General features: G+C 39.7%; 5 protein-coding genes across 5 annotated transcripts in view; 2 read left to right on the forward strand and 3 right to left on the reverse strand.

Annotated features, from left to right (window-relative positions):
* LOC100178420 (uncharacterized protein F13E9.13, mitochondrial-like) overlaps nt 1-910 on the reverse strand; it is a 2,256-nt gene extending 1,346 nt beyond the window's left edge. The window contains exons 1-3 of the mRNA XM_026837080.1: nt 884-910; nt 663-753; nt 373-467 (exon numbers count right to left, since the gene is read on the reverse strand). Coding sequence (XP_026692881.1) covers nt 373-467; nt 663-753; nt 884-895 — 198 coding nt within the window. The 5' untranslated portion in view covers nt 896-910. The remainder of the gene's footprint in view (nt 1-372; nt 468-662; nt 754-883) is intronic.
* Nucleotides 911-1,067: 157 nt separating this feature from the next.
* On the forward strand, nt 1,068-3,426 carry LOC100182378 (28S ribosomal protein S24, mitochondrial). The gene is made up of 5 exons (XM_002130853.4): nt 1,068-1,239; nt 1,685-1,750; nt 1,901-2,015; nt 2,381-2,485; nt 2,918-3,426. The coding sequence occupies exons 1-5, from the start codon at nt 1,213-1,215 to the stop codon at nt 3,094-3,096; spliced, it is 492 nt and encodes a 163-aa protein (XP_002130889.1). The 5' UTR covers nt 1,068-1,212; the 3' UTR covers nt 3,097-3,426.
* A 142-nt stretch (nt 3,427-3,568) lies between these two features.
* Nucleotides 3,569-8,340, reverse strand: bmp3 (transforming growth factor beta superfamily signaling ligand). The gene is given in 5 exon segments (NM_001078519.1): nt 3,569-4,217; nt 4,370-4,813; nt 5,018-5,485; nt 5,631-5,932; nt 7,705-8,340. Coding segments are annotated over 5 exon segments (2,010 nt in total). The 5' UTR covers nt 8,309-8,340; the 3' UTR covers nt 3,569-4,025.
* A 4,255-nt stretch (nt 8,341-12,595) lies between these two features.
* On the reverse strand, nt 12,596-18,718 carry LOC100187137 (cilia- and flagella-associated protein 299). The gene is made up of 6 exons (XM_002130809.5): nt 18,490-18,718; nt 17,882-18,012; nt 14,319-14,409; nt 13,409-13,551; nt 13,065-13,194; nt 12,596-12,795 (listed from the first exon to the last, which is right to left on the reverse strand). The coding sequence occupies exons 1-6, from the start codon at nt 18,595-18,597 to the stop codon at nt 12,697-12,699; spliced, it is 702 nt and encodes a 233-aa protein (XP_002130845.1). The 5' UTR covers nt 18,598-18,718; the 3' UTR covers nt 12,596-12,696.
* Nucleotides 18,719-19,212: 494 nt separating this feature from the next.
* LOC100181571 (UPF0602 protein C4orf47 homolog) lies at nt 19,213-22,768 on the forward strand. The gene is made up of 8 exons (XM_002130733.4): nt 19,213-19,436; nt 19,845-19,918; nt 20,138-20,283; nt 20,549-20,686; nt 21,078-21,153; nt 21,518-21,697; nt 22,139-22,311; nt 22,591-22,768. Exons 1-8 carry the CDS (start codon nt 19,325-19,327, stop codon nt 22,640-22,642), a joined length of 951 nt encoding a protein of 316 aa, XP_002130769.1. The 5' UTR covers nt 19,213-19,324; the 3' UTR covers nt 22,643-22,768.
* Nucleotides 22,769-22,935: the final 167 nt, after the last annotated feature.

A 22,935-nucleotide genomic window follows, 5' to 3' on the forward strand; every position in this document is an offset into this window, starting at 1 on the left:
TATGTATTACAATATTAAAAGTTGTGACTGGAAGACTTCATTACTAAATGAAAAAACAGGGGTCACTAACTGGTTGTCCAAACTATTAGCCATACATACAAAAATGAAAAAAATACCCCCAAAAAACAATCACCCACAAATTAACACACATGGTAATGCTGACACGAGGTTTATGAACATCCAGGTTATAACGACTGTCGCTTTCCGGCCACGCAAGGATAAAGTAAGTTTTATTCATTTATTCAAAGTAATGCTTTAGTAACACACCATCACCAAAGAGGTTATAACAATATCTGGCAAAATTGAAAGCGATTTAAAGCAATTCACACAGTAGTAATGCTGGTTTTAGACACACTAAGTTTAAATAAAGACAAACAAATTTACCAATCCAGCTCTGGTGTAAATTTCAGCTTCTTTTAAAACGACATCGCATATTTTAGCCACAGACATTGTGCTCTTAGGTGTGCCTGGAAAATATATTCATTATATTACTATCAACTTTGGTGGGAGCCAGGGAGCCTATACCATATAAATTACTAAATTCAGCATGGGCATTAAATATATCTATAAATCTTCGCTACTATAATCAAAGTCAGTTATTTTATTATGAAAAAGTTTTTTTTTCATTATAGATATAGCACAAAAAAAAACACAGTCAATACCTGGCAATGCTGGAAGATGGAGCATCCCAATAATAACTCCATTCGTTTTCTTAAACACGTCAACAAATTTACGACTTGCCATTTTATTACTCTGTGAACAAAGGTAATAATAATAAAGCTGAAAGTACAACTTATGATAAGTAAACCACTAAAACGATTTGTACACATTTAAAAACTGCATTTTATATTTGTACTTAACCATGTTTCAAAAGTTTGTTTACATTTGTCGCCATGTGTTTCTACGCTTTACTGAACATCAAAGAAATCCCATATAAATTGGGGAGCAGACCAAAGAGAATAAAAACAAATTGTACCATAGGGTTTTAAGACAGTTTAAGGTACTTTCTAAAACTACGCATACACCAAACCGTGTTGATATTTTTATTTCAATCCCCTATTACCTAAAGTGCGACTTAGGGAAGTCCCCCCAAATTTTGTATTTTTAGGTTTTTGTAATAAATGTTGTAGAGCAAGTATATTTTCCGTGTATGTTTAGTTTTTTGATAACCAATTGCCATTTTACATTACTGTGAATGGCCTACACTGCAACATGATTCGAAATACCAACTCATTGCGGGTAAGTTTGTTTTGAATATTCATAATAAATGGCGTATCCTATGTGAAACAGTTTTGGTATTTTAAACATGTATTCCAAATGAATTTAACTTATGTATTTTGCGATTCATACACCTTTTGTACACGATCACGAGTTATCTCTAACTTTGTGGGTGTTTTTTTTTGTTATGTTGTTTCCTATTTTTGTAATGGTTGACAATTTAGTCAACCAATAAGAAATCACTGGGTTGGAGCAATCATATTCATGTTATGAACGAATGAATAAATGTAACTCACTTTATCCTTGCGTGGGTGAAAAACGACAGTTGTTATAAGTTATAACACAGGTGTTCGTACACCTCGTGTCAGCTTACAAGTTACCATTCATGTTACTTTGTGGGTGGTTATTTTTTTTCTCCATTTTTTTAGTATTAACTAAAAAAACTAACCATTTTATATTTCTTTAGGCTCTTGTTCCACGATTTCAACATCAACCAGTTTGCCAATTTCATGCATCACCCGCTTGTAATAAGGTAAACCTAAATTTTACATTGTGCAATTGGTAATATCTATATGTTATCTTGAACTTATCTTATTTTATGTACCTTCTTTGTGTATTATATAGAACAACCGTATTTAATAAATATCATTGGTCATTTGTTCACGACACTATGTTTTAACAGGCAACAGCAGGACGACATAAAGTTTCAAAAATGTTGAACAAACCATTAACGTATGATCAGGCATTCAAACCAAACTTGATTGGAGTTAAGAAGGGTTGGCTGTCAGTGCACACTGGTATGTATTAATGTATTGCTAAAAAATATGTACAGTTGGTTGACTGGTTTCACAAGCGATAATCAGTTAACTACTTGTATGCCTACATTGCACCTTCACGCCCACTTTTTTCCAATTACACCTTAATTGGTTTAAAATAAATACAACCCAATTCATTATGAGGTAATTTATAAGTGCCCTATTGTATACACCTCATGCATGCTTACGAGCTCCAACTTGTTTACCTTTTCTGTTTTTTTTTTATTTTTGTTGTTGTTTTATTTTTTGCTGTATGGCTTATAATTTAGACAACACATATGGCTAAAAATTTGTACTGTATTGAAGCAATTATCATTGAGTGTATGTATGTGTATCTCTTTCCTCAGGTAATTTAAGAGGAGAACAAGGTTCTTATCAATTCACATACGAAGATGAGTTAATCAGAAAATTTTGTGTTGGAACTTTCTACAGGATGCTTCCCACTGATATAGGTAAATTATATCTTATTAATTTTATTTGTATTACTGAACAAATGTGTGTTATCATATTGCGCACAAAGGTGGCAGCATCGAGCTAAAAACTTGTAAACTCTGGGCTAGAGAAAACTTTGCTACAGCACTGGATTTTATGATATAATGGATCATTGCATAGGCACAGTGCAAGAGTACAATCCTGCAGCATCTGGTTGTAAATCTTCTTCCAAAACATATATTAGCTAAAACGAAACTATGGATTTATAAATGAATGCATGTAACTTGCTTTATCCTCGCGTTGCCAGAAAGCAGCAGTCGTTATAACACGAGTGTTCTGTTTTATACACCTCATGACGAGTTACCTCTAATGTAACTTGGGGGTTGTTTTTTTTGGTGCACAAATCTTTCTGGATAAAGTTAAAACACCAACCAAAGTTACATTTTTTGCAGTGATTAAAAGGCGATTCAATGTAATAGAAATTACATTGCTATGCAACACTGTTGTCACATCAAAGGTACTTTTTCTGAAGGCTTATTCAGAAAGGCTGCTTTCAGCATTTTTGAAGTGCCACATCAAGATGCATGTATTTAAACTCAATAACGAGGATGCAATCTATAAATACATCTAGAAACTTTGCCATGAGCCAGCTGTTGTGATTGTGGAAGAGTAAATAAGGTGGGAATTAAATTGAAAGCAGTAAATCATTAAATCAAGAGATCGACACAGAGCAAACATACCTTCGGAAGTTTTAAAATATCATAGTTTGCACAGCTTGCTGGATGTGTTTACATGCACCAGTACTCACATCGGATAAAATGGTGGAAATGTTTTCAATCACGGTCAATTGCTTGTACCATGAGAAGGAAAATCTGTAACTCTAAAATTTCAGTTTTGGCTGTAGCAACTGGATTGCTTCTATCTGTGTTTGCAACTTCATTACAACCTTGCGTTCTGAAAATTTGAAATCTTTTGTTACTCAGCATACTATACAGTTGGCAAGTGAGCAACAACAGTATCTTATGATGCATTCGTAGTCAAAGATTAATACCAGAAAGGGATCGACGCTAGGCAGGTAAGGCACAGACAGTAGTCAGTAAAACTGCAATAGCGATAGTTCTATTCTTTATAAACATTAGGTAGCCTACTGCGATTGCATGTGTAGTAATGAGACCTATCTTTACTATGAGCCGGAATTTTCTGCTACTTATTCATAAACAAGAATACATAGTAAGTTTGCATGCTAATATTTCGGAACATAACACGTGAAAACAGCAGCAGGTATGAAAATATACCGTTGCTGTGCGAGGTTAAGCGCATACAATAAAAAGAGAACGAAAACGAAGTGATTTGCGCACAGAATTAATTTATAACGAAAAGAAACAAGAAACGTTATCATGCTACAGCGTTCGGTGAAACTGTTTCTGTCTGTCGGAGCGAGGGAGTAATCACACCCATAGCTGCTCCGCTATTTTCGCCCGTGACCGACCGTGAGGTGTCCGCTGAGGGGCCGGTGCGGTTTGTTGATTTCGTGCCCAACTGTGGCGTGGTTGGTCACGATCATCGACAGCCACAAGTTTTAACTTGCATATCAGGATATGCTTTCAATACAACGTTATCGTCCTTGTCGAAGAATAATACGTTAAGTGTCGTCATTTCATCCGGCACGCAACACGGGGCAGGTATCTTCGGACGGACGTTAAAAGCTTTGATGACCGCTTGAATAATGGCGTGGTTCGAAAACTGTGCGTTCTGCAAATCAAAAACGTACATGTTTATTAAACTGTATTGTTACTTTCTATCAAATTTAAATTCAGAAAAAGATTTTAACTGATGTGATGCGTTACATTTTTAATTTCGGATTTTTATAAATGTACAGATATATAGTGAGACAACATGATTACCTTAATATTTTTGAATCTGCACAAACCAGAGCAATAGTAAGCGTCAAATCGTGTTGGAGATATTATCCATTGCGACCAACCAATGTCCGCAAAATCAACAGTTAGCGATTTGCGAGAACACGTTTGTTGAGATCCGTTGAGGTCCGCTTCAGGTGCGGTTGACGACGCCTTCTTACATTTCCTCTTCGCTCGTCGTCCTCGCTTACGACAAGGTTTACGTCTTCGTTTCTTTTTGCGGGCGGTTTTTTGGTCGGTCAGGGATTGGATGACTGCCCTATCAACGAGACCGTTGTCGTGCAGTTCTGTTTGGTCGTTATCCACGGATTGCGGAAGGTTAACCGGAATAATGGATCGTTGTTCATTCTCAGGAGTATCTTCCCCAGGAAGGGAGTTACTGCCGTTACGAGCAGCGTTGCCCCTTCGAGTACCAGCAGATCTACGAAACTGGAATGTAAATATTGTTAAAGTGAGAAAACCTAGTTGAGGACATGAATTTAACTTATTTACCCTTGCGTGGCATCGACAGTCGTTATAACAATGGTATTTTATTTCATACATCTTGTGTCCGGAAACGGTTACAGATTTTAAATACTTAATTAAAAATATATGGAAATTATTGCAGCTATTTTTCTGTACAGTACTACCTACCCTTGTGTTGCGAGCTGCTAAAGACGCGGTGATATTCCCCAGACTGCTCAGCAAAATTCTCTCCGAAAGTGAGCCGCTAGATTTCGTTAAGACAGTTTTGGAATCGTTGGTGTAAACGATCAACAGAGGAGAAGCAGATACGGCTGCCAGGCTGTCAAAAACGTCACCAGGTCTGTTCTGCTGTCCTCCGTGTCGATTCCGGCCTGTATTTCGCTTCGATCTTTCTGAATCTAAGACAGTAAAGCTGTCGGGCAAAACCGGAGTGGAAACCGCTTCACGGGAGGAATGGTTTTCTGGCAGTGGACCTGCAGCGTTGCGCCTATGTCTTTGTAATTCATCCTCAAACTGAACAATTATAAGATGGCCATCTCTTCTTGCTCGCCTGATAATATCGAAAATGTGTTCACCCGTCCACGCGGTGGCGCTCGTCTGCGACAATCGCACCAAATTGCCGGCTCGCTGGAAAAACTGAGAAAAAGGACGTTTTTTACAAAAGCGAAACAAATATTACTGATGGACGAAAATACACAATTTCCACAAAGACATATACTTTTTATTATTCCATTTAATTTAGTTATGTACGTTAAAACTATATCAGAATTATGTTACTTACGTTCAGTGTTTCGTTGTGGCCGTTTTGCCCCGAATGTTGGCGATAACTCCCCAACACCACCTGCCATTCTCTGCGTGAAGCGTTGTGACCGTTACCCGCCCTTTCCTCGTCGTTTGTCGAACAGTCGATTCGTAGTTCTGCCTTTACAACCGATTCCGTGTCAGGAATTGAAGTTATGTTAAAAGCAAAGACCCTCAAAGAACGTGCTGTTAAGTCAGTTTCGGCTGTGTTGCTCCCGGTTGACGTAGCGGGTACGATTAGAATAGGTTTTCCTTTATCCCGGGGCCGAGAGAGCGTATCACCTGAAAGTGTTAATTGTAATTCTTATGCCTCATTTTAAACCGTAAATAGTAAGTTTGTTGATCGGCTAAGATCACGGGTCAGGGCTAAGACCCTTTGCGGTGAGGCCGCCGCGGTTAAACGTGGTCGGGCGAGCATTTCTGGCTTCTACGAGAGATGAGTTGTGCTCGAACAAAAAGCGCGCCTGTGTGAGCGAGTAAAGTTTCACTTGCTTAGTTGGGCACAGGTGGCCACACCACTTTTGATCCGGCGTAGTTCCGTTTTGGTTTTCGCCGTTGTTCTTAAAGCCAACCCTATAATTTTCCACTCGAGCGCCATTGTGCGAAGCTAGAAGTGGTGATTATGCGCCTTTGCCGCTGAAATTCGGGCGGTCGGGATCGCGGGCGAGGAAAACCTGACAAGATAACCGTTCGTGTGCAGTTTAAACAGCGGTTAGGGGTCTTAACGATGTTTTCTCTGCGCGTCTTAATCTACTCCATTTGGAAACGTGACGCAGAAATTGCGAGTTTATTATAACGCATTGCTAGTGGCTGAACTCAAAATATTTACCATTTTTGAAAGGCCAAAGAAGTCAAAACGTTTTTCTTTGTTAATATTTTTATAACACTTAACTAAAACTATTGTAATAATGGAATGGTTACTGAATCAAGAGTTTTGTCATTTAAAAATGTTAAACAGGCAAAGATTTGTGGTTATACCAATGTATTTAATAGTTTCGCTTAAGACAGAAATGCATACCAGAATATGCGTGATCAAAATACGTAATTTGCTAATTGACTAATTCGCTTTGACGATGGATTGAGTCTGTTAAATCGTTTGCGTCTTTTAGATGCGACAAACCACCTGCTACAATATACACATCATTAATGCGATAAACACGTCTTGTCATCGATATATGTAGGCAGCAACGTCAAAACGCGACGTATTGACTTAGGACTTGTCTGGTTGCAACCAGCATCGTGGTCAATTAAGCTTTAATTTAATTAGAAGCTACAAGTTTATTCGCGCGCTGTTTATTTGGCTGACATGTACTTCAAACGGCACGAATCACATTAACAGGTTGCTAACATACGTCTATGCCATTATAAGCGCCCATGACGCAATTCCGCTAAATGCTCGCTGGGGGATTCAAAGCCAAAAAAACATCGCCTGTCCGTCAACGCCGGCACCCAAACCCAAGTGTCGTTCGAAGGTCAAAAGCATTTGAGCTCTAAAGCGTCCAACTAACGCGGCCCAAATTGGCGCTGGGGTCCAATATTGCCGCACGCATACTGATGGGTCGCGACTTCATTTTTCCGCTTGGTTTGAGCACTTTTATTTTGAGTCAACAGCTTATACGAAACTTGTTAAGTGCATTCTTGCCGCGCCGAATTCCAAGCGTATTGCGATCGCTTAATATTTAATTCCGTACGAACTCAAGGCGTAGGGGCGCTTTGACATTCGTTGTTGAAATGCATCATTCGTAATAGGAAGGTGTTTACGTTTAAAAACCAAAGCTCAACACCTCTAAAACCACAAGTGTAGATTAATCGGGATTTTGTGGGCAATTTGCAAAGCTGCGAATCTGGGTTAAAACACCCACGAAGTTCGCTTAATTTCTCTCTTACATGCGGTCATATTACTATATGCCCAAGGGAAGCGTATTCTCGACAGGGAAATAACTTTATACCGACTTTAAAAGCCCGAGAGCCGCAAAATATCGTTGGGACAAAAATCTACAAATTTGCTGGACATAGGAGTATAAGAGGCTGCCAAAAAATGTTGCTCCACTAACCTGCTACAGAGAAGAAGCTACGGACAGTGTTCCCTTGTGTGCGAGAAGGTAGCATTACAGGATCTCTGTCGGCGGAGAAAGTCTTATAAAGTTGTAGCATGAAATCTGGTGGGTGGGGAAGGCCTTGCTCGAGCTCGATGTCAGTAACTCGGGTCTCTGGAACGCTGGACCGAGTCTGTCCCGGCCTCGGTGATGTCATATGATCGAAGCCGAACATTTCGCTAACGGTGTTCCGTAATAATTCCTTTTGTACTTCATCGGAGAACAAATCTGTGGAAGCTGTTTCCTCAGCAAACTTGCGCAGTTTCTTTCCCTTGCGACGGTTGCGCTGCTTTCGCTTTCTTTGCCGTTTATTCTTTCGTTTTCTTTTACGAGCATCCGTTGTTGTTGGAAGTGCAGTCTCTTCAGCGCTTGCGTTATTGGCAGCGTTTGTGTTATTTCTTGTGTCGCTTATTTCGACCCGGTTTCTTCTGGGCCTGGGGACGACATCGGTTCGTCTGCCTTCGGTGTTTCGTTGCCTGTTCTTCCGTGCACTGCTGGTGTACATCAATACACTCCAAACAACCAGTACGAGGACAATTCTTAAGGTTTTACTGAGTCTCATTATAACACAATATATTTTACGCTAATAAATTCTAGTAATCTAGAAACAGAAATTCAGTTTAAAATTCCAATGCATCATAGTTGCAACTACAAATGCACCAGCACTTTACTTTGACGAGCTCTTGTCCAACTGAAAGCGAAAAACCTCAAGACGGGCGCTATCAATCGTCGTGGAAAAGAAAAAAGCGATTCGTCCAAGACAGCGCAAAAGCAAGTCGCTCTAAACTCGACCGCCCATTCTGATTGAGTTACAATTTGTACATGACGTCTAAACCACAAAATGGATTCAATTGTAACAAGCAAACAAAATCAATAACCATAAATCTAACAGTTTTACCGTGAACTACAAAACAGCTGCTGGTTTGTTATGAAAACAAGTCAGTATCATATGAACATTGGCGCATCAGTCACCCATAATTAAAAACAAAACAACATTAATATTCCTACCGATTCACACAAAGAGGCCATTCATGGTTTTGTTAACTAGGTTTGCATTTCTACTGTTTAAATACATCTGTTTGCCAATAAACACATATGTCTGTGTAGTTATTAAGTAGATTATAACGTCCGGGGTAATAGTTGATTATTAAAACCTTGAATGGTGTGAGCTGTGGCCCGCAGTCATTCAGTAATCACACAGCGTTTACATGGCATGGTTTCTCAGCTGCAGTTTGCACATCTCTGACTCTGTTATCTAATATGATCAACTGCATGCATATTTAACATGCTCGTCACGCAGCACCAACTCTGTTGAATAACGAGATCGTTTTTAAATTTGCAATGTCCAATACGCGTGACTGTTGTAACAAAGTAAAACATATATACTCACTCTACGTCTCGTTAAAAAAGTTTTTAGTTCGAAATAATAATCTACATTTTATTGCTAAAAACGTATTTTTAGTAACTAACTGTTACGCGGAGTAAAAGCTTGAACAAAATGTTATAAATTCCTCCTAATATGCTTTATCTCTGGGTCAGAACATTGGTAACCTATAATACACTATATAACAGCGCGTATATATCTTACATCAGTATCTTACTACGTTATCTCGGGCAAGTATATCGAAATTTAATCTTGATATCCGGCGGTAATGAATTATTTTTTAAGTCAATTTAAAACAACTGTGCATACAATACAACGGAATTCCTCTTTATAAATTTACCATTTCTGATAACAAGGTCAACGGGTTAAAATGCTCTCACACCAAACGCTGTCGTTCAAACATTGAAGTTCCGATGATATAACCTGCCTGCTCTTTGATCCGCCTTCCGAAGAAAGATAACTGGCACACAAGTGGCCTAATTGCTCGTTATTTGCAAGCTTAATTGCTCAATCGGTACACAGTGCCGGTGATAATGCCTGACGAGTCTGGGAGGGTCAACAACAGGTGCTACCTCGACATCAGCAGCCTGCGGAGTCAACAGGATTTTATCGCGTTCGCTTATTTACCCTTGGTGTGATTATCAAAACCGTGCATCGGAATCTTTCAAGGCAGCGTTACACTGCAATAGTGGTTGCTGTGATGCTTTGAAAAAAGGCTCATTATTTTACGCAAGCCAGATCCACGGTTAGGTTGTTTGGCTTACCGCTATATTAGCCCCTGTCATTATTTCGACGGCAATCGCTTTCGGAAATGCCTTTTAGGCTCGGCCATACCACGTTTCAATCTCTGCTGTCATTTCATGTCGAACAACTTTGATTTTTAAGAAAAGAAAATCCTTAAACGACGAGAAAGCGATAGCGGAATCGACCTGTCGTATAAGAGCTTGTCACGGTGCGGCAACGACTCCGCATAATGCCGCCTCTGTGTACGACGAATATCTACACGCTGCTTCATGTCGAGCGCATTTAAACTATGTGGTAGCTGCTTTTGTAAATACAGGAAACAAATAACGGAAACTGATCGGGCGTTCTTTTAATTAATGATTTCCAAATCTCGCATCCCCGGAGCTGCTACGGATGATTACTTCAACCCGTTCTCTTGCCCGCGTCAGCTCACTGTTTGAGGCACCTGACGACCTGTTTGGCTTCGCCGATTATGCGCAGCTGGGCAAACACTAAGGAACACGCCGCGTTGTCCTGCACCGTACATAACCGAAGGTCCGAGATCGCTTCAACATGATCCATAAATAATTAAAGCCGACTTTTCCGCTGGATATTGACGGTTTGTTTTTACTACACATCGTTCTGTGTGCCCGGTATCGATACTCCCGCTTTTACGAGTCTCCGAATACAGGAATACACGGCAAAATTGGCTGCACACATTTTCCCTAGTTCGCCAGCACATTTAAAATGATGCCAAGAATTTAAATTATAGCTTTTGCCAGCATGCTGGGACAAAGAGAAGCGAGAGCTCATGTTGTGGCAACATAGCAACATGCACCTGCTTGTAGTTAACTATGCGGGTAGTCGACCTGAAACTTACGCATGATCGACTAAAGAGAATCGTCTGTTACTAACATTAATTCGCCATTTTAATGCATGGCAACCCGCAAAATTTATAAGAAGATTATTCTTTATACAATTGAGCACATTAAAAGAATACAAGCGTGTAATAAATATGAAAATCAGCTTCCATAAATTTAGCTATCAATCAAAACATGGGATTCTACAAACACGAGTGAGTCATAAATTTTTGCTTGGTGGGGCAACAACGGCTCCACTGGTTTGCGAAACATTTTGTTTCGCGCTTCGGCAGTTGGCACGCGAATACAACATTTCGTCGCCTGCTGCTTGAAGCCGCGATTTGCAAGTGTGAAAATATAATCGGAACGGCAAACACGCATCGGTGGTGATGGATTGACCGGTGCAGTGCTGAGATGAAACGACCTCGAAACAGAAGGCCGACCGCACCCAGGGCCTTCAAAGCCCGCCGATCACACAATACACACCCGATATGAAATTGTTTTGACGCTGCGTCATTTGCAGTGGCGCAAATTCCCACCGCACAAAATTCGCGCACCTGTCATAATAATTTTCCCGATGCCGCGTAATCGTAATCTCGAAGGCCCGGTTAAATATAATCCCAATACGTTCGCTAGTTGTTTTTATAGCGACCAGTGGTCACTTAATTTCGAGTCGCACACCTGCGTACTAACGGCGCGTGATTGGCGTAACAGCTCTTTACGTTTTATCTTACTCGATTATTGAAAATTACAGCTACAAATTACGGGATGAAACTCGACTGCTGCGAATTCGAAATGCCAGAGAGAAAACTTCGTTTCTCCGCTGGGAACGGATAGTTTTACAGACTTAACTTGTTGGGTGGTCGTTACATCATCATGGTTTAGCTATACCATGTCAAGTATATAAGACAAAACATCCGTAAAGCCATCCCCGGTCGTTGCCGAAAGGACTTGTTTTTGCTGGTTGAGCAGAAACAGACTGTTGTTAATGTCCTTCACAGCAAAAGGTTCAACAGGCCATATATTACCTCCATCGTGCGTACGAAGCTTTGTCAAATTTCGACGACCAACGTCGAGCGGAATAGGTATCCAGGTTGGCTCAGCTGCGGCGATGGCAGTTTGGGACGGCACCCCGGTCTAATTGCGCGGATATATTTCCCAAATACGTCGCTGGTTGGGATATGCTGGCGAATGATACGAAGGCATTGCCAATCTGTACTCGGCCGAGCCGTGACGAAGCGGCACACCTGTGCACGTAACGAAGCCAGCTGCATAATATCAGAAGCACGCGCGCACTGTGGACAAAAGCACCGGGTATTGGAATTTCATTTCCCGGTTTATTAAACCAGCCGTTGGTTAATCGCATCTTCGGTTATTGGATTGATTACCTAAATTCCCAAACGCTATAACCTTTTCCGGTTAAAAAAACACGATATATATACACAGTATACACTCCCGCTACCAACAGCGGCTTAAATTTGACGTGCAGCTGTTGTTTGCCCACAAATCGTCTTCCGGCGGCTTTTTTTGAACTCTGAGAATTCCGATGGGTTATTTACCTTCATAAACCAAGCGCCGAACTTCGACACAAACAACGAAAAGCTTGAATACCACGAGTAACCCGAATCACCAGGCTACGTGCTGCAAATATGCGAGGTCGGAAGCATTACCACGTAATCCAGCAAAGGGGTCGGGCTTAATCAGCTTCTGTACAGTGGCCAGGGTAGAGTTTCAAAACAACTCGCTAACCCCGAAACGCGCCGTCGGCTACTGGGGAAACGCCTTTGAAAGTGCATTCCCTTCTAAAGAAACCTTTTTCGTAATGACTACGTCAAAATGCGTCTCAGATTTCGAACCACATCCGTAAAGTTATGCACATATGCACGTTAAATAAGTGTATTTCTGTACAAGATAAATACAAAACGGTAAAATAACATTTAAGTAGTTTAAACGTGGAGAAAGCTGTAGAAATGCGACCGTTCTTCATGTTTTCCTGCGAGTAATGTGATCGTATATAACCACTTGTATGTATTGGTCTGTGTCGATCGGTGTACGGGTAGAATTGTCACCCGGGGTTGCTGCCTGTAAAACAATCTATAATTACACTATGTATTGGTAAATATGAATAGTGCATGCATCCAAATATATACAAAAAACGCTTTGGATATTCATATTAGTTTAGTGAAAGTGACTTATAGGCAGGTAAACATAAGAATAGTAAATGCCCTTTATAAAGTTATAATCTTTAAATACAACGGAGATAATGCACATATAGATCATCTCCACCACCTAAATACACAATAAAAACTTGTAACAAAGTTTTAGATGGCGTGAAAATTGAACGATATTACCTTTGGGTCGACGTTGAGAATTTTTCGATCCCGTTTGTTTTTGAAAAGCAATCCAGATGCGTTTTCAGCGATGACTTGATAGTTGGGGGTGGGATTCGAAGTGGAAGTCTGTGTTTCCCAGTTGTAAAAGCTAAACAAAGATTGGTTGAAATAAAGAAGTGTATTAGTATAAATGAATTGAATCTTAAATAGGCTACTTGCAAAGCTGATTATACGATACGACAGGTTGGGTAATTTTCTTTACATTAATTGCAATATTTGGTAAACTAAAACTGGCAGAGCGTTGTATACAAACTTACGTGAGAAATTGAATTGAATGTTTAAAAAAAAATTGATTACGACACCTGAGATCAGAGGGCCGGGGCAGTAGACGTTTTTTCCCGGCGAAATATGGTTCAAAATCCTCGGTCTTTAAGCGGTGGGCAAAATCAATGTAGCCAGAAATCTCTTGGTTTCGCGAGTTTTTGTCGCGAATGAAAATGATTGACTGTGAAAATTATTAATTTTGTTAAAAATTCTTCACCAACTTATTTGGAACCCAATAAAAGAAGCAATTTTGAAGTGGAACAGCCCGTGGGCTCTTGGCAATATTTAACCCTTGACCGTAACCCTTAACCTTTGACCCTGCAGGCCTGTACCCGCTTACCCTAATGACCCCCTGCGTCGGAAGTGGTGTTAGGTGTGCCGAAATCTCTTGAAATTTCAAGTCTGTTTTACATTTAAAATTTAGCATTGTCAGATGGCACCCTATTTGGTCAAGAGCTTTTTCTACCGTGGATGCATTTCTTTGAATTATTTGCAGACTTTGCTAAATCACACGTACAGCGACAGTATTCCCGGTAGAGCGTGAAATACCACAGCCTTGTTGCGGTCAGATGATAAACGATTTAGTTTATTAAACCGGATCGGAATTCACGCTGGTTACTTCCATACCCCGCACCGGTTGTGTTGTATAAACAGCACTACAGCCTTATGTAATATATGGGGTTGGGATAGCTGGCTTAGTAATTAACCGTAGTGTTGTGCGCAATTTAGCTCGGCACCTGTAATTCATCCCCACCTGGCTGTCTATTGTTTACGTGACAATACAGGTCGCACGTGTCAGGGAACGGATGGGTAGGGAAAGACAGCAACAACTTATATTTGACTAATGTCAGCGTAAAAACAACCAGGACATTAAGCGGGCAAGTCAAGGCTACTTCGTGTCCGTGGCTTTAATTAAAAAGCAGCAACGCGAGACCTTAGGTCACTCACGGTCATTTTTCCACTTCGGTTTCCCTCCTCACGTTGCGCCAACGAACGCAGAAACAAATTCTTTAACTCTTTGCCCGAGCTTGCTAAGGTCCTGCGGAAAATGTAAAAAATGTTACGATTTTTTAATGTTACTAATAAAATGTACTTCTATACTCGGTAAAGATCTGCACAAAATTTAAAAAAATACATACAATAACTAATATTACAAATTATATAATGTTGGAAGTAAAAGCGTGTAAAATATTTAGTTCGTGATGTTGGAATCTAAGAAAAGAGCGTTGACAGCTAAATATAACGTATTAGCTTTGCAGTGACGTCGATACTTGTATGGTTTTCGCATCTACTCGAATAAAAGTGTTGCTGTGGCAGAGATAGAAGTATTATGACTGTGATAGGCGGTCACCCAACACGCTAACGCTCGCAGAGAGCTAGCGCACCTGTTCAGCCTGTAATTACGAATGAGGGACCACGACACAGGGTGTCGAAACGGAGGCGATTACAGCTCGAGCAAAATTCGTCGCGCGGTTTTTCGTTTCGTCACACGAAATTAGCAAAATTTAGGCTTTGGTAATGTCGAGTTTTTGGCGTAAAACATCGACACAGGAACTTCCCGTAACCACTGCTTTACCTCGCATCGGAAACGGTTATCTGATCAGAATGTTGTTGGATTACTCAGGTTCTCTTGATCTGGCTCGAGTTATTACAGCAGCTTGCGTATCGTGAAGCTGCGGAACTTAGTTGACCTTCGTAGCTGCCATACGACAGGTGTGCCGGGTCGGTGTAGATAAACAAAACAGTCTCTTCTTTGTTTCCGACTTTGGCACAGCTCACAATAAACCGATACGCCGTTTTATCGAGCGCCAATCTAGACTTGAAATGACCGTGCGAAAACCTACCGCGTTATTGCTGGTATAGCGACGTCCCAGTTTATAACAGCAGCGGCGCAAGGACGGTTAGGGGTTACCACGGACATCAAAAGAGCAACTTGTACCTGTCAGTTACGCATGCCAGCGTATGTGCTTCGATACCAAAGCGTTTAAATTCCAAGTAGAAAATGCTCGAAAGGCAATCGATATCTCATTATCCAGTTAGCGAGTGTATACAAAACATGACGGCAAATCTCAAAATAAAAAATCACCCGCTCAGGCCCGTGCGCATTTTTGTGCATCTCCAGTTACCAAGAACTGCCCGTGTTGATTCGACGACCTAGTAAGGCACGTCAATTAACCTTAAAAGACGTAACGACCCACGACGAGAGGAGATTGCCTCCGTAGCTCGGGTGCTGAAAACACGTGCGCCTTGACCCTGGAGTGGCTGCCCGACCCCTGCAGGGGCGCAGGTCGCAACATGAGCCGGGACAAATCTAGAGCAGCAGATGCACGGAAGAACGACACGCATAGTTTGTTTAGCCAGCCCACCCGCATTCAACCACTGAACAGGGACAGAGGGCGCGCTCGCTCCCACGTAAACAGACTTTACTGTAGAGCCGCATACACTCGGCTGTTGGTTCCAGAATTGAAGAGCGAGTTCGTGAGAGGTGACAGTGTCGTTCGCTGTGGCATTGTTCATCGCGGATCACCCACAACAAGTGCTTCACATTGATATTTGTGTAGAGACCGCGGATTACTTCTGTATAACACCTCTCTATACCACCAAAGTGCAGAAACTCATGGAATGCGCGAACTAAATAATTCAAGCTTAGGTTCCACTAAAGGTGTAAACATATGCGGTTAAGCGAGGCCGTGAAGATCAGACCTTATATTTCTTCTCAGGGTATGTTAATTTAAAGTTAATTTAAAGCTTGGGGTGGTTCAAGCGGCGCGAAGTCTTTCAGTTATTTACGTTGCGACTCTGTAGAGTGACGGGGCAGCGGTAAACAAAATAATCTCGATAAGACGTTGCGAATCGGGTGGCAGCTGGGAGCTTGTTTGGGATGCAGGACAGGTGCGCTGGGTTAGGAAACCTGACAATGGGTTTAAACTGATAGACGTTATCGCTTCGCTCGCGCGTCCATAAGTGAAATCTAATCGTGTCTAAATAACAAGGGGATTGAAGTTTCTGCTCGTCTCGCGTTTCACAGCTTTGTGCCCGCTTTGGCGATGGGCGCGAGCAGATTTACGGGTTTTTGATTGTTTACAACAAAAGTTATAGGGAGCGATCAAAGGTGTGGCATGCATGGCGGATTGGCCAGCGCACCTTGGGCACTTAGTAGCTCGTCTCCGATAACAGGAGCGCGTCAAAGGGAACATGGTTAGCGACTTTTCGACGTAATGTGCTCGCGACTCGCCAGGTGCGAAGTGAAAGTAACGGATATCGTATGACCGCTTATTCACTTCGGATGATGCAGCCGCGCAACAAACGAAGAAACGCGCCGACTCTCAGGCGGGTTTTAAACAAAAAGGAACCGCAAAGCCGCAAACTTTGAGCGCGACCGGTACGACGCGACCGAAGTTTCAATTAAAGCAACTCCAGTGTTCGGCATCGACTCACAAACAGCTGTTGCCCGCTTACAGGCCGGCGAAACAACGGCGAACGTTTCACCAACAATTAATCAAAGCGAGTGGTAACGGAAACATGGATTACGTCGTCTTTGTCTGATCCTCACTGTGGTGATATGTTACCTCATGCCGAAACGACCACCGGGTTGGCGAATCCTGTCATGCCAAATCTCAGGCCGTGAGATCATACAGATTGAGACTTACGCATTTAAAAGCTCCCGCACCAAGCATTAAAGTCACTGTTTGTTATCTTTAGGTTATTTAAAGCCTGTGGAAAGGCGCGAATTAGTAACAGTAAAAGTAGATGTCATGTGGACTTTATCTGCTTTGCTCACGTCATTTACGAGGTCCATATTCGTCAATATAGGTGTGAATAGCTTGCCGAAAATAATCACGAACATGATCGTATCACAAAAGGAGAAACAACCAGCGCTAAAATGATGCTATTATTTTCGCTATCATAAGAAAAGTTACATCATGTAGGTTTATCGTTTTAGCAAACTTGCGATAATTAAAAGCGTGTTACATCAGATAGTGGATACTGAATTTATTTTTCTAATCAACACTCATAATTATCTAAAAATCTTTGTTTATATTTTTTATATGTTTAGTTACTCAATACTAACATCTGGAGGCCAAACATTTTGGGTTTAAAATAGTTGACTGCCCATTGAAAGATATAAACTCAGTAGCTTTTACATTAGGATGCCAATGTTGTTTTAATGATGATAATGATAGGAACCAACACTTTTGAATTATTTATTTAACTCACTGCTTGGCTATTTATTGGGCACGTAGTGGCCACATAGATCCTTTTTCGTTAAACAGCTGGTTTTGTTAGAAATTATGAGTTGCTGTGCTCTTTTGAATAAATAAATGTAATTATGTAACTTGTTCATGGTTGCATCGCAGGTCAACGACAGTCGTTATAACATATATGTTCCATTTCATACACCCGCTTACAAGTTACCACATATTTGCAACCTTTTGGATAAACCTTTGTTTAAGGATTTTCCTTGATTTGAAAAATTAGTCAAGACAAATTTTATAAAAAACAGATTTTACTTTTGTTGACTTCTCTTTGACAATCTGGAAGCTTCAGCTGCTTGCTTCCTCGCCTCAAACTCTTCTCTCTTCAAGACTTCACCACTTCCTCTGTATCCGAGCTCAACCAGTTGACGAGCCAACTCTTCATCCTTAAATGTATCTTATTTATTTATGAGTAGCGGGACAACAACAATTGGTATAACATGGGTTTTCTGTTTTATACAACAATTAATCTTGGTAAAAAATAGGCTGGAACAATGTTCGTGTCTGTTAGGTGTTTTGTTAAAACACACACATACACCCATACTGTTGGCAGTATTAAGAATTCAACCCGGTATTTTTGGTTACAAGGTAAGGGCCTACTGAGTCACAGATTCAATAAAATATTAATGACACATATTTCAGTTTCGGGCTTCTGCTCTGGCATGTTTTAACATAGAATGTATAGGCTCACCAGACCAGTAGTTGCAACATAGGAAAATAGCTACAGGACAGAAGGTGCACTTAAAAACTTGCTGTACACACTGACCACCAATATGTATTTTTGTGTACTTTTTAGCAGTAATATAGAAGTATAGAACCATATTTTATTGGACAAAACCATTTTGGAAAACAGAGTAACTTACTTCTAAGTAATACAGATCCAGTGATGTGATTTGTGAATCAAGAAAGTCTTCATAAGTTGCGAATTCAGTCACAATATTGTCAGCTCCCGTATTTCCCTCTTCTTCCATATTATTGAGTTTTAAATTCAAAAAGTTCACAAAATGATAACAATATTTTAGGGGGTTACCCTCGCGGTTGTTATGACAACGCTATCAATAACACAGACATCGCAGAATATGTAAACCTCGTGTATCTTTTGTACGATATTTTAAACCTGATTAGTCCGATTTAGACTATTTTTTTCTTATTGTAGAGTTAAATTTTGGGCTATTTTTTAAAAAATATTTACAACAGGAATATATTTTCAGTCTAAACGTTAAAATGCAAATGTACTTTTAACACTGCCGATGCAATTCAATACATTGGTTAATGATGATACAATAAAATAATAAAGTATTTCAAAGAATAATCCCTACAGATATTTCAAACCAACACAATTTATCAGTGCATATAAAATTGACATCAATTGGAAATAATTTGGAAACACTGGACCAGTTGCTTAGCAACTTTGGCGCCACTTGTTGCAGCAAGTACTTTTACAACTTTTGTTAACGTTGGTAATTAAGGACGATTAAAGACAAATGATCTACCAATTAACTGATCACCGTGTTAATGCTAAATCAGCTAGAAACTAAATGTATCTTAAAATATTAAACTGATTGCTGCATTAGTATTTTAATATTACATTTCATTCACCTTAGAAAACCTGAAGTTAGGTTATACTCGTACATATACAATCAGTTAATACATGAAAACGTCTTAGAGAGTATTTGTTTTGTGTAAAAATCAAGAAAAATGGCCGGAGGTGGAAGTGGTGGGAAGACCGACATGGAAAGGATTGGCATCTTCAGCGAAGTGGGTTACACAACAATCGGAGATAAATATCCGAAAGTTCACGCAAGTAGTTGTAAGTAATGTGTGGATTTTTAGACCTGAATGGCTCTAGTCTATAGTATGGTAAGTGAAAGTTTTAGGTTACCATAATTCCAAAACTTCATAATTATCGCCCAGTTTATTTAACCTAAACTGCATACACTGTAATATAAAGTTGTTGTTAGTAGTACAGGTCATATGCAGCTCTTAATGCTTTGCAATTATAAGTAAACCATATAGTTAATAATTATAACTGCAATCCAAAAGTACAGAAAAAATCAACTATAAATATGGTTTAGTTATAACTTATAACAAGGAACTGCATTCTGACGCATCAGCCCGTCAAAGTCTATAATTATAATGGAACAATATATTCATTTTTTCCGTCCTTTTTAAGTAACCTTAAAAATGTTTAGAATAATCTGTAATAAATTGTTTACAGTGCCCTTCAATGAAGCTGCTTATAAAGGCAAACACATGCTGCCAGGTGGTAGTAAAACTAGGTCAGCTTTACAGGTGAATTGCAAACAATAAACTATTGGATAATGTATGATGTGTGTATGTTGGAACTCTTAAGTAGAAAAACTTGCATTGTTTAATAACTCCTGTGATTGCCATATTCTTATTTAATGGGAAAAAAAACCTTACAACCCTGCAAAATATCTGTGTTACATACCAAGTTACATACTAAACATTGTCATGGTCTATATACTAACTGTTGTCCTGTTAATACAGGCTGGTTATTTTGACAATCAATTCAAAAGAATAATGGAGAAAGAGGCGTACACGGATCCTATTAAACTGAGACGACAGCACAGGTTGAAAGAAGGCAAGAAAAATATTGGAAAAGCTTTTTTACCAAACAACGGCGAAAAATTACCGTAAGTTTTTTGTTCAAGTGTATAAAATACAAATTTTTTTGTCAGTTGTAATATAAATACAACAGCCTATACCAGTGCAAAAGTGCATGTCACCAAACTTTTTTAATCTGTTGTCTATACATTACAAAAAGCACAGCCAAATTATGTTGCACTTACCACATTAGTCAATGCATTTCCTACATTTAATGTCTATGAGTGTAACTGCATTTTAACAGTGTTACCCCAGAGTAGTACACCGTTGTTGACATCTTTACCTTTGTTTTAGGTGTGGGCTTGGAAACCACTACGGAACTTTCTCAGGAACCATTGGAGCGTTTAGTCCAGTCAGTCGACCACGCAAACCATACACAGCTCCTGGTCGTAACTTCACCACTAACCCTGCCAAGAAGGGAACTGGATATGGGTGAGCTTTTAAGGGAGTAACAAAAATATCTATGATAAGACTGTGACATGTAATGATATCTCAGATTTTAAGGGAATAACTAATAAACTAAACTGTAAATATATATATGGCCAGGGTGTGATGATATCTCAGGCTTTGGCAAACGAAACAGTGGTACAATAAATGATGTTTTTTTTTACCATAAGAGCTTTTTACTTAAATATCATGTTATGCCTGGTAGCTACAATAGCAGAATAATATATAAAAATTGGTCACATTTTCCAATATTGTGCTATTGATTTTCAATAAGGCATCTTATACGTTTTAACCTTTTCTTTCAAAAAAAGCACATTCTTACGTGATAATATTGACAATGTATTGTTGCATATTCATTGAATCCACATTATTCCAGCTATGTAAATGTTATTCTTGGCAAGTACCATGAACATGCTGTGGAAGCTTACGATAGAGCTAAGGAGGCAAGATGGGTGAGTTGCAAATGTTCGTAAATTGGCTACCGTAATCGAAGAGACAAAAATTCATTATTATTGTTATATAATATTTAAAAGAGAATTCCAGTGTCACTACAGAATTCCAGTGTCACTACAGAATTCCAGTGTCATTCATATTTCTTTTAGGGTAGAGCTCAGAATAAAAAATTGTCATCCATGTGAGTGGTCATATGCCAGGGAAAGTGTGTTTAGTAAAAGTATTTTTCACTAAAAGAAATACACTAAGCACCTTGTTCCAAAATAATTTTGCTCACTGCCTTGCTTTTCTACCTCAATAGAACAAAAGCTACACTTTCATTGGACTTAAACACATAAACACTAAACTAAATGCTTCCAACAGAAAGAGCAACAAGCCCACAAAGGAACATTAAAGGGCGGACCATTTAAACTAAACCTTCACCCACAAACTTACTTTGATTACAATCCGTACCGATCCGACCGTGGCCCTGGCCCGGCCAAGAAAGGATCCGGAAAACTACCGGCTGTTAAACCTTTCAAACCAAGCTCACCTCCCAAAAAGGTATTTTTATCAAGCTTTGTGTGTCCGATTCTTAGTGAAATGATATATAGTAGGGTGGAGGAAAATGGGACACCTTTTTATTTTGTTTTCTCGTCCCATTTGGTAGTAAAAAAAGAACACTCAAAGGATTATAAAACTGTATCCTCACGACTTCCGTAGACCGTTGTGCTAAAGGTGTCCCATCTTTCCCAACCCCACTATATATTCCAAATATGGTAAATAACACTGCATATTTAACTTTTAACATCTTATAGTCTTTGTCAGTGTTGTATCCTGATTGTGTTTTAAACAATTAACAACGTTTTATGGGAGTTGTGAGAACAAGGTTTTTATATTTCTTTAACATTTTTTACTACCAAATGGGATGAGAAAATAAAATGGGTTGGTGTCCCATCTTCCCTCACTCTACTGTATATAACAACAATTCCGTTTCTCTTCCAGATTGGCGGCTCCAAAGCTGGTACATTTGATCCCTACCCATCCCATTCAAATGATCCTTACGTAATAAAGCAAAAGAAAGCGGCAACTACGAACAAAGACGGCAAGCTTTTCCATCCCTCACAGGGCATGAAATCGAGGCCCACAGATTCAATAATGTCGCAAAATGTTATGAAGTAAGTTGTGTCTAATGTACAGAAGTAACAGAAAATACTAGGGCTGTGGAAAGTGGTATAGCGCGTCTGCTACAAGCCCGAGGTTAGAGGTTTGACGCTTGTCACTGCTACCATTGTGGGCGAATGTGTCCTTGAGCAAGACACTTCATTGCAATTGCTCCAACTCGGCAAGTACAAGGTGTATAAAACAGAACACCCGTGCTGTAACGATTGCCGTTGCTCTGCCGCGCGAGGATAAAAAAGTTACATTGTTTTAATCATATATTCATTCTTTTCCAGGTCCGTACACCGAGACAATTACAAAAGTATACGAAGTGTAATGGCGTATTAATCATAACGAAAAAGCTTTTGTATTTCGCCATCTTCCGCAAACGTGGGCTGTTTTCTAAATACCTGAATATTTTTCAATATTAATCTCAAGTCGTTTTATATTTTGTAATACATTGCTTTCGCGTAACTTGTTTACTCGTCAGACAGCAAGCATATACCGTTAGCACTAAAAACCTATATTTCTAAACGTGTTTGAAACAAATACCATGGATATTTTAATATCGCGTGGCCACGGTTATTTTATACTGTAAATATTCTTTGTTTACTACCCCACGGAACGAGAAGGGAGAATGA

The sequence above is a fragment of the Ciona intestinalis genome, chromosome 12 (genome assembly GCF_000224145.3).
Source record: "Ciona intestinalis chromosome 12, KH, whole genome shotgun sequence".
NCBI classification, from domain to species: Eukaryota; Metazoa; Chordata; class Ascidiacea; order Phlebobranchia; family Cionidae; genus Ciona; species Ciona intestinalis.

Coding starts and splice junctions, on each gene's coding strand:
- LOC100181571 (XM_002130733.4), top strand. CDS start 19,325: ATGGCCGGAGGTGGAAGTGGTGGGAAGACCGACATGGAAAGGATTGGC. Junction 19,437..19,844: donor GAAAGTTCACGCAAGTAGTT/GTAAGTAATGTG, acceptor AATTGTTTACAG/TGCCCTTCAATGAAGCTGCT. Junction 20,687..21,077: donor AAGAAGGGAACTGGATATGG/GTGAGCTTTTAA, acceptor ACATTATTCCAG/CTATGTAAATGTTATTCTTG.
- LOC100182378 (XM_002130853.4), top strand. CDS start 1,213: ATGATTCGAAATACCAACTCATTGCGG. Junction 1,240..1,684: donor GAAATACCAACTCATTGCGG/GTAAGTTTGTTT, acceptor ATATTTCTTTAG/GCTCTTGTTCCACGATTTCA. Junction 1,751..1,900: donor CATCACCCGCTTGTAATAAG/GTAAACCTAAAT, acceptor ATGTTTTAACAG/GCAACAGCAGGACGACATAA.
- LOC100187137 (XM_002130809.5), bottom strand. CDS start 18,597: ATGGAAGAAGAGGGAAATACGGGAGCTGACAATATTGTGACTGAATTC. Junction 13,552..14,318: donor ACCGAAGTGGAAAAATGACC/GTGAGTGACCTA, acceptor TAATTTTCACAG/TCAATCATTTTCATTCGCGA. Junction 13,195..13,408: donor CCCCGGCCCTCTGATCTCAG/GTGTCGTAATCA, acceptor ATCTTTGTTTAG/CTTTTACAACTGGGAAACAC.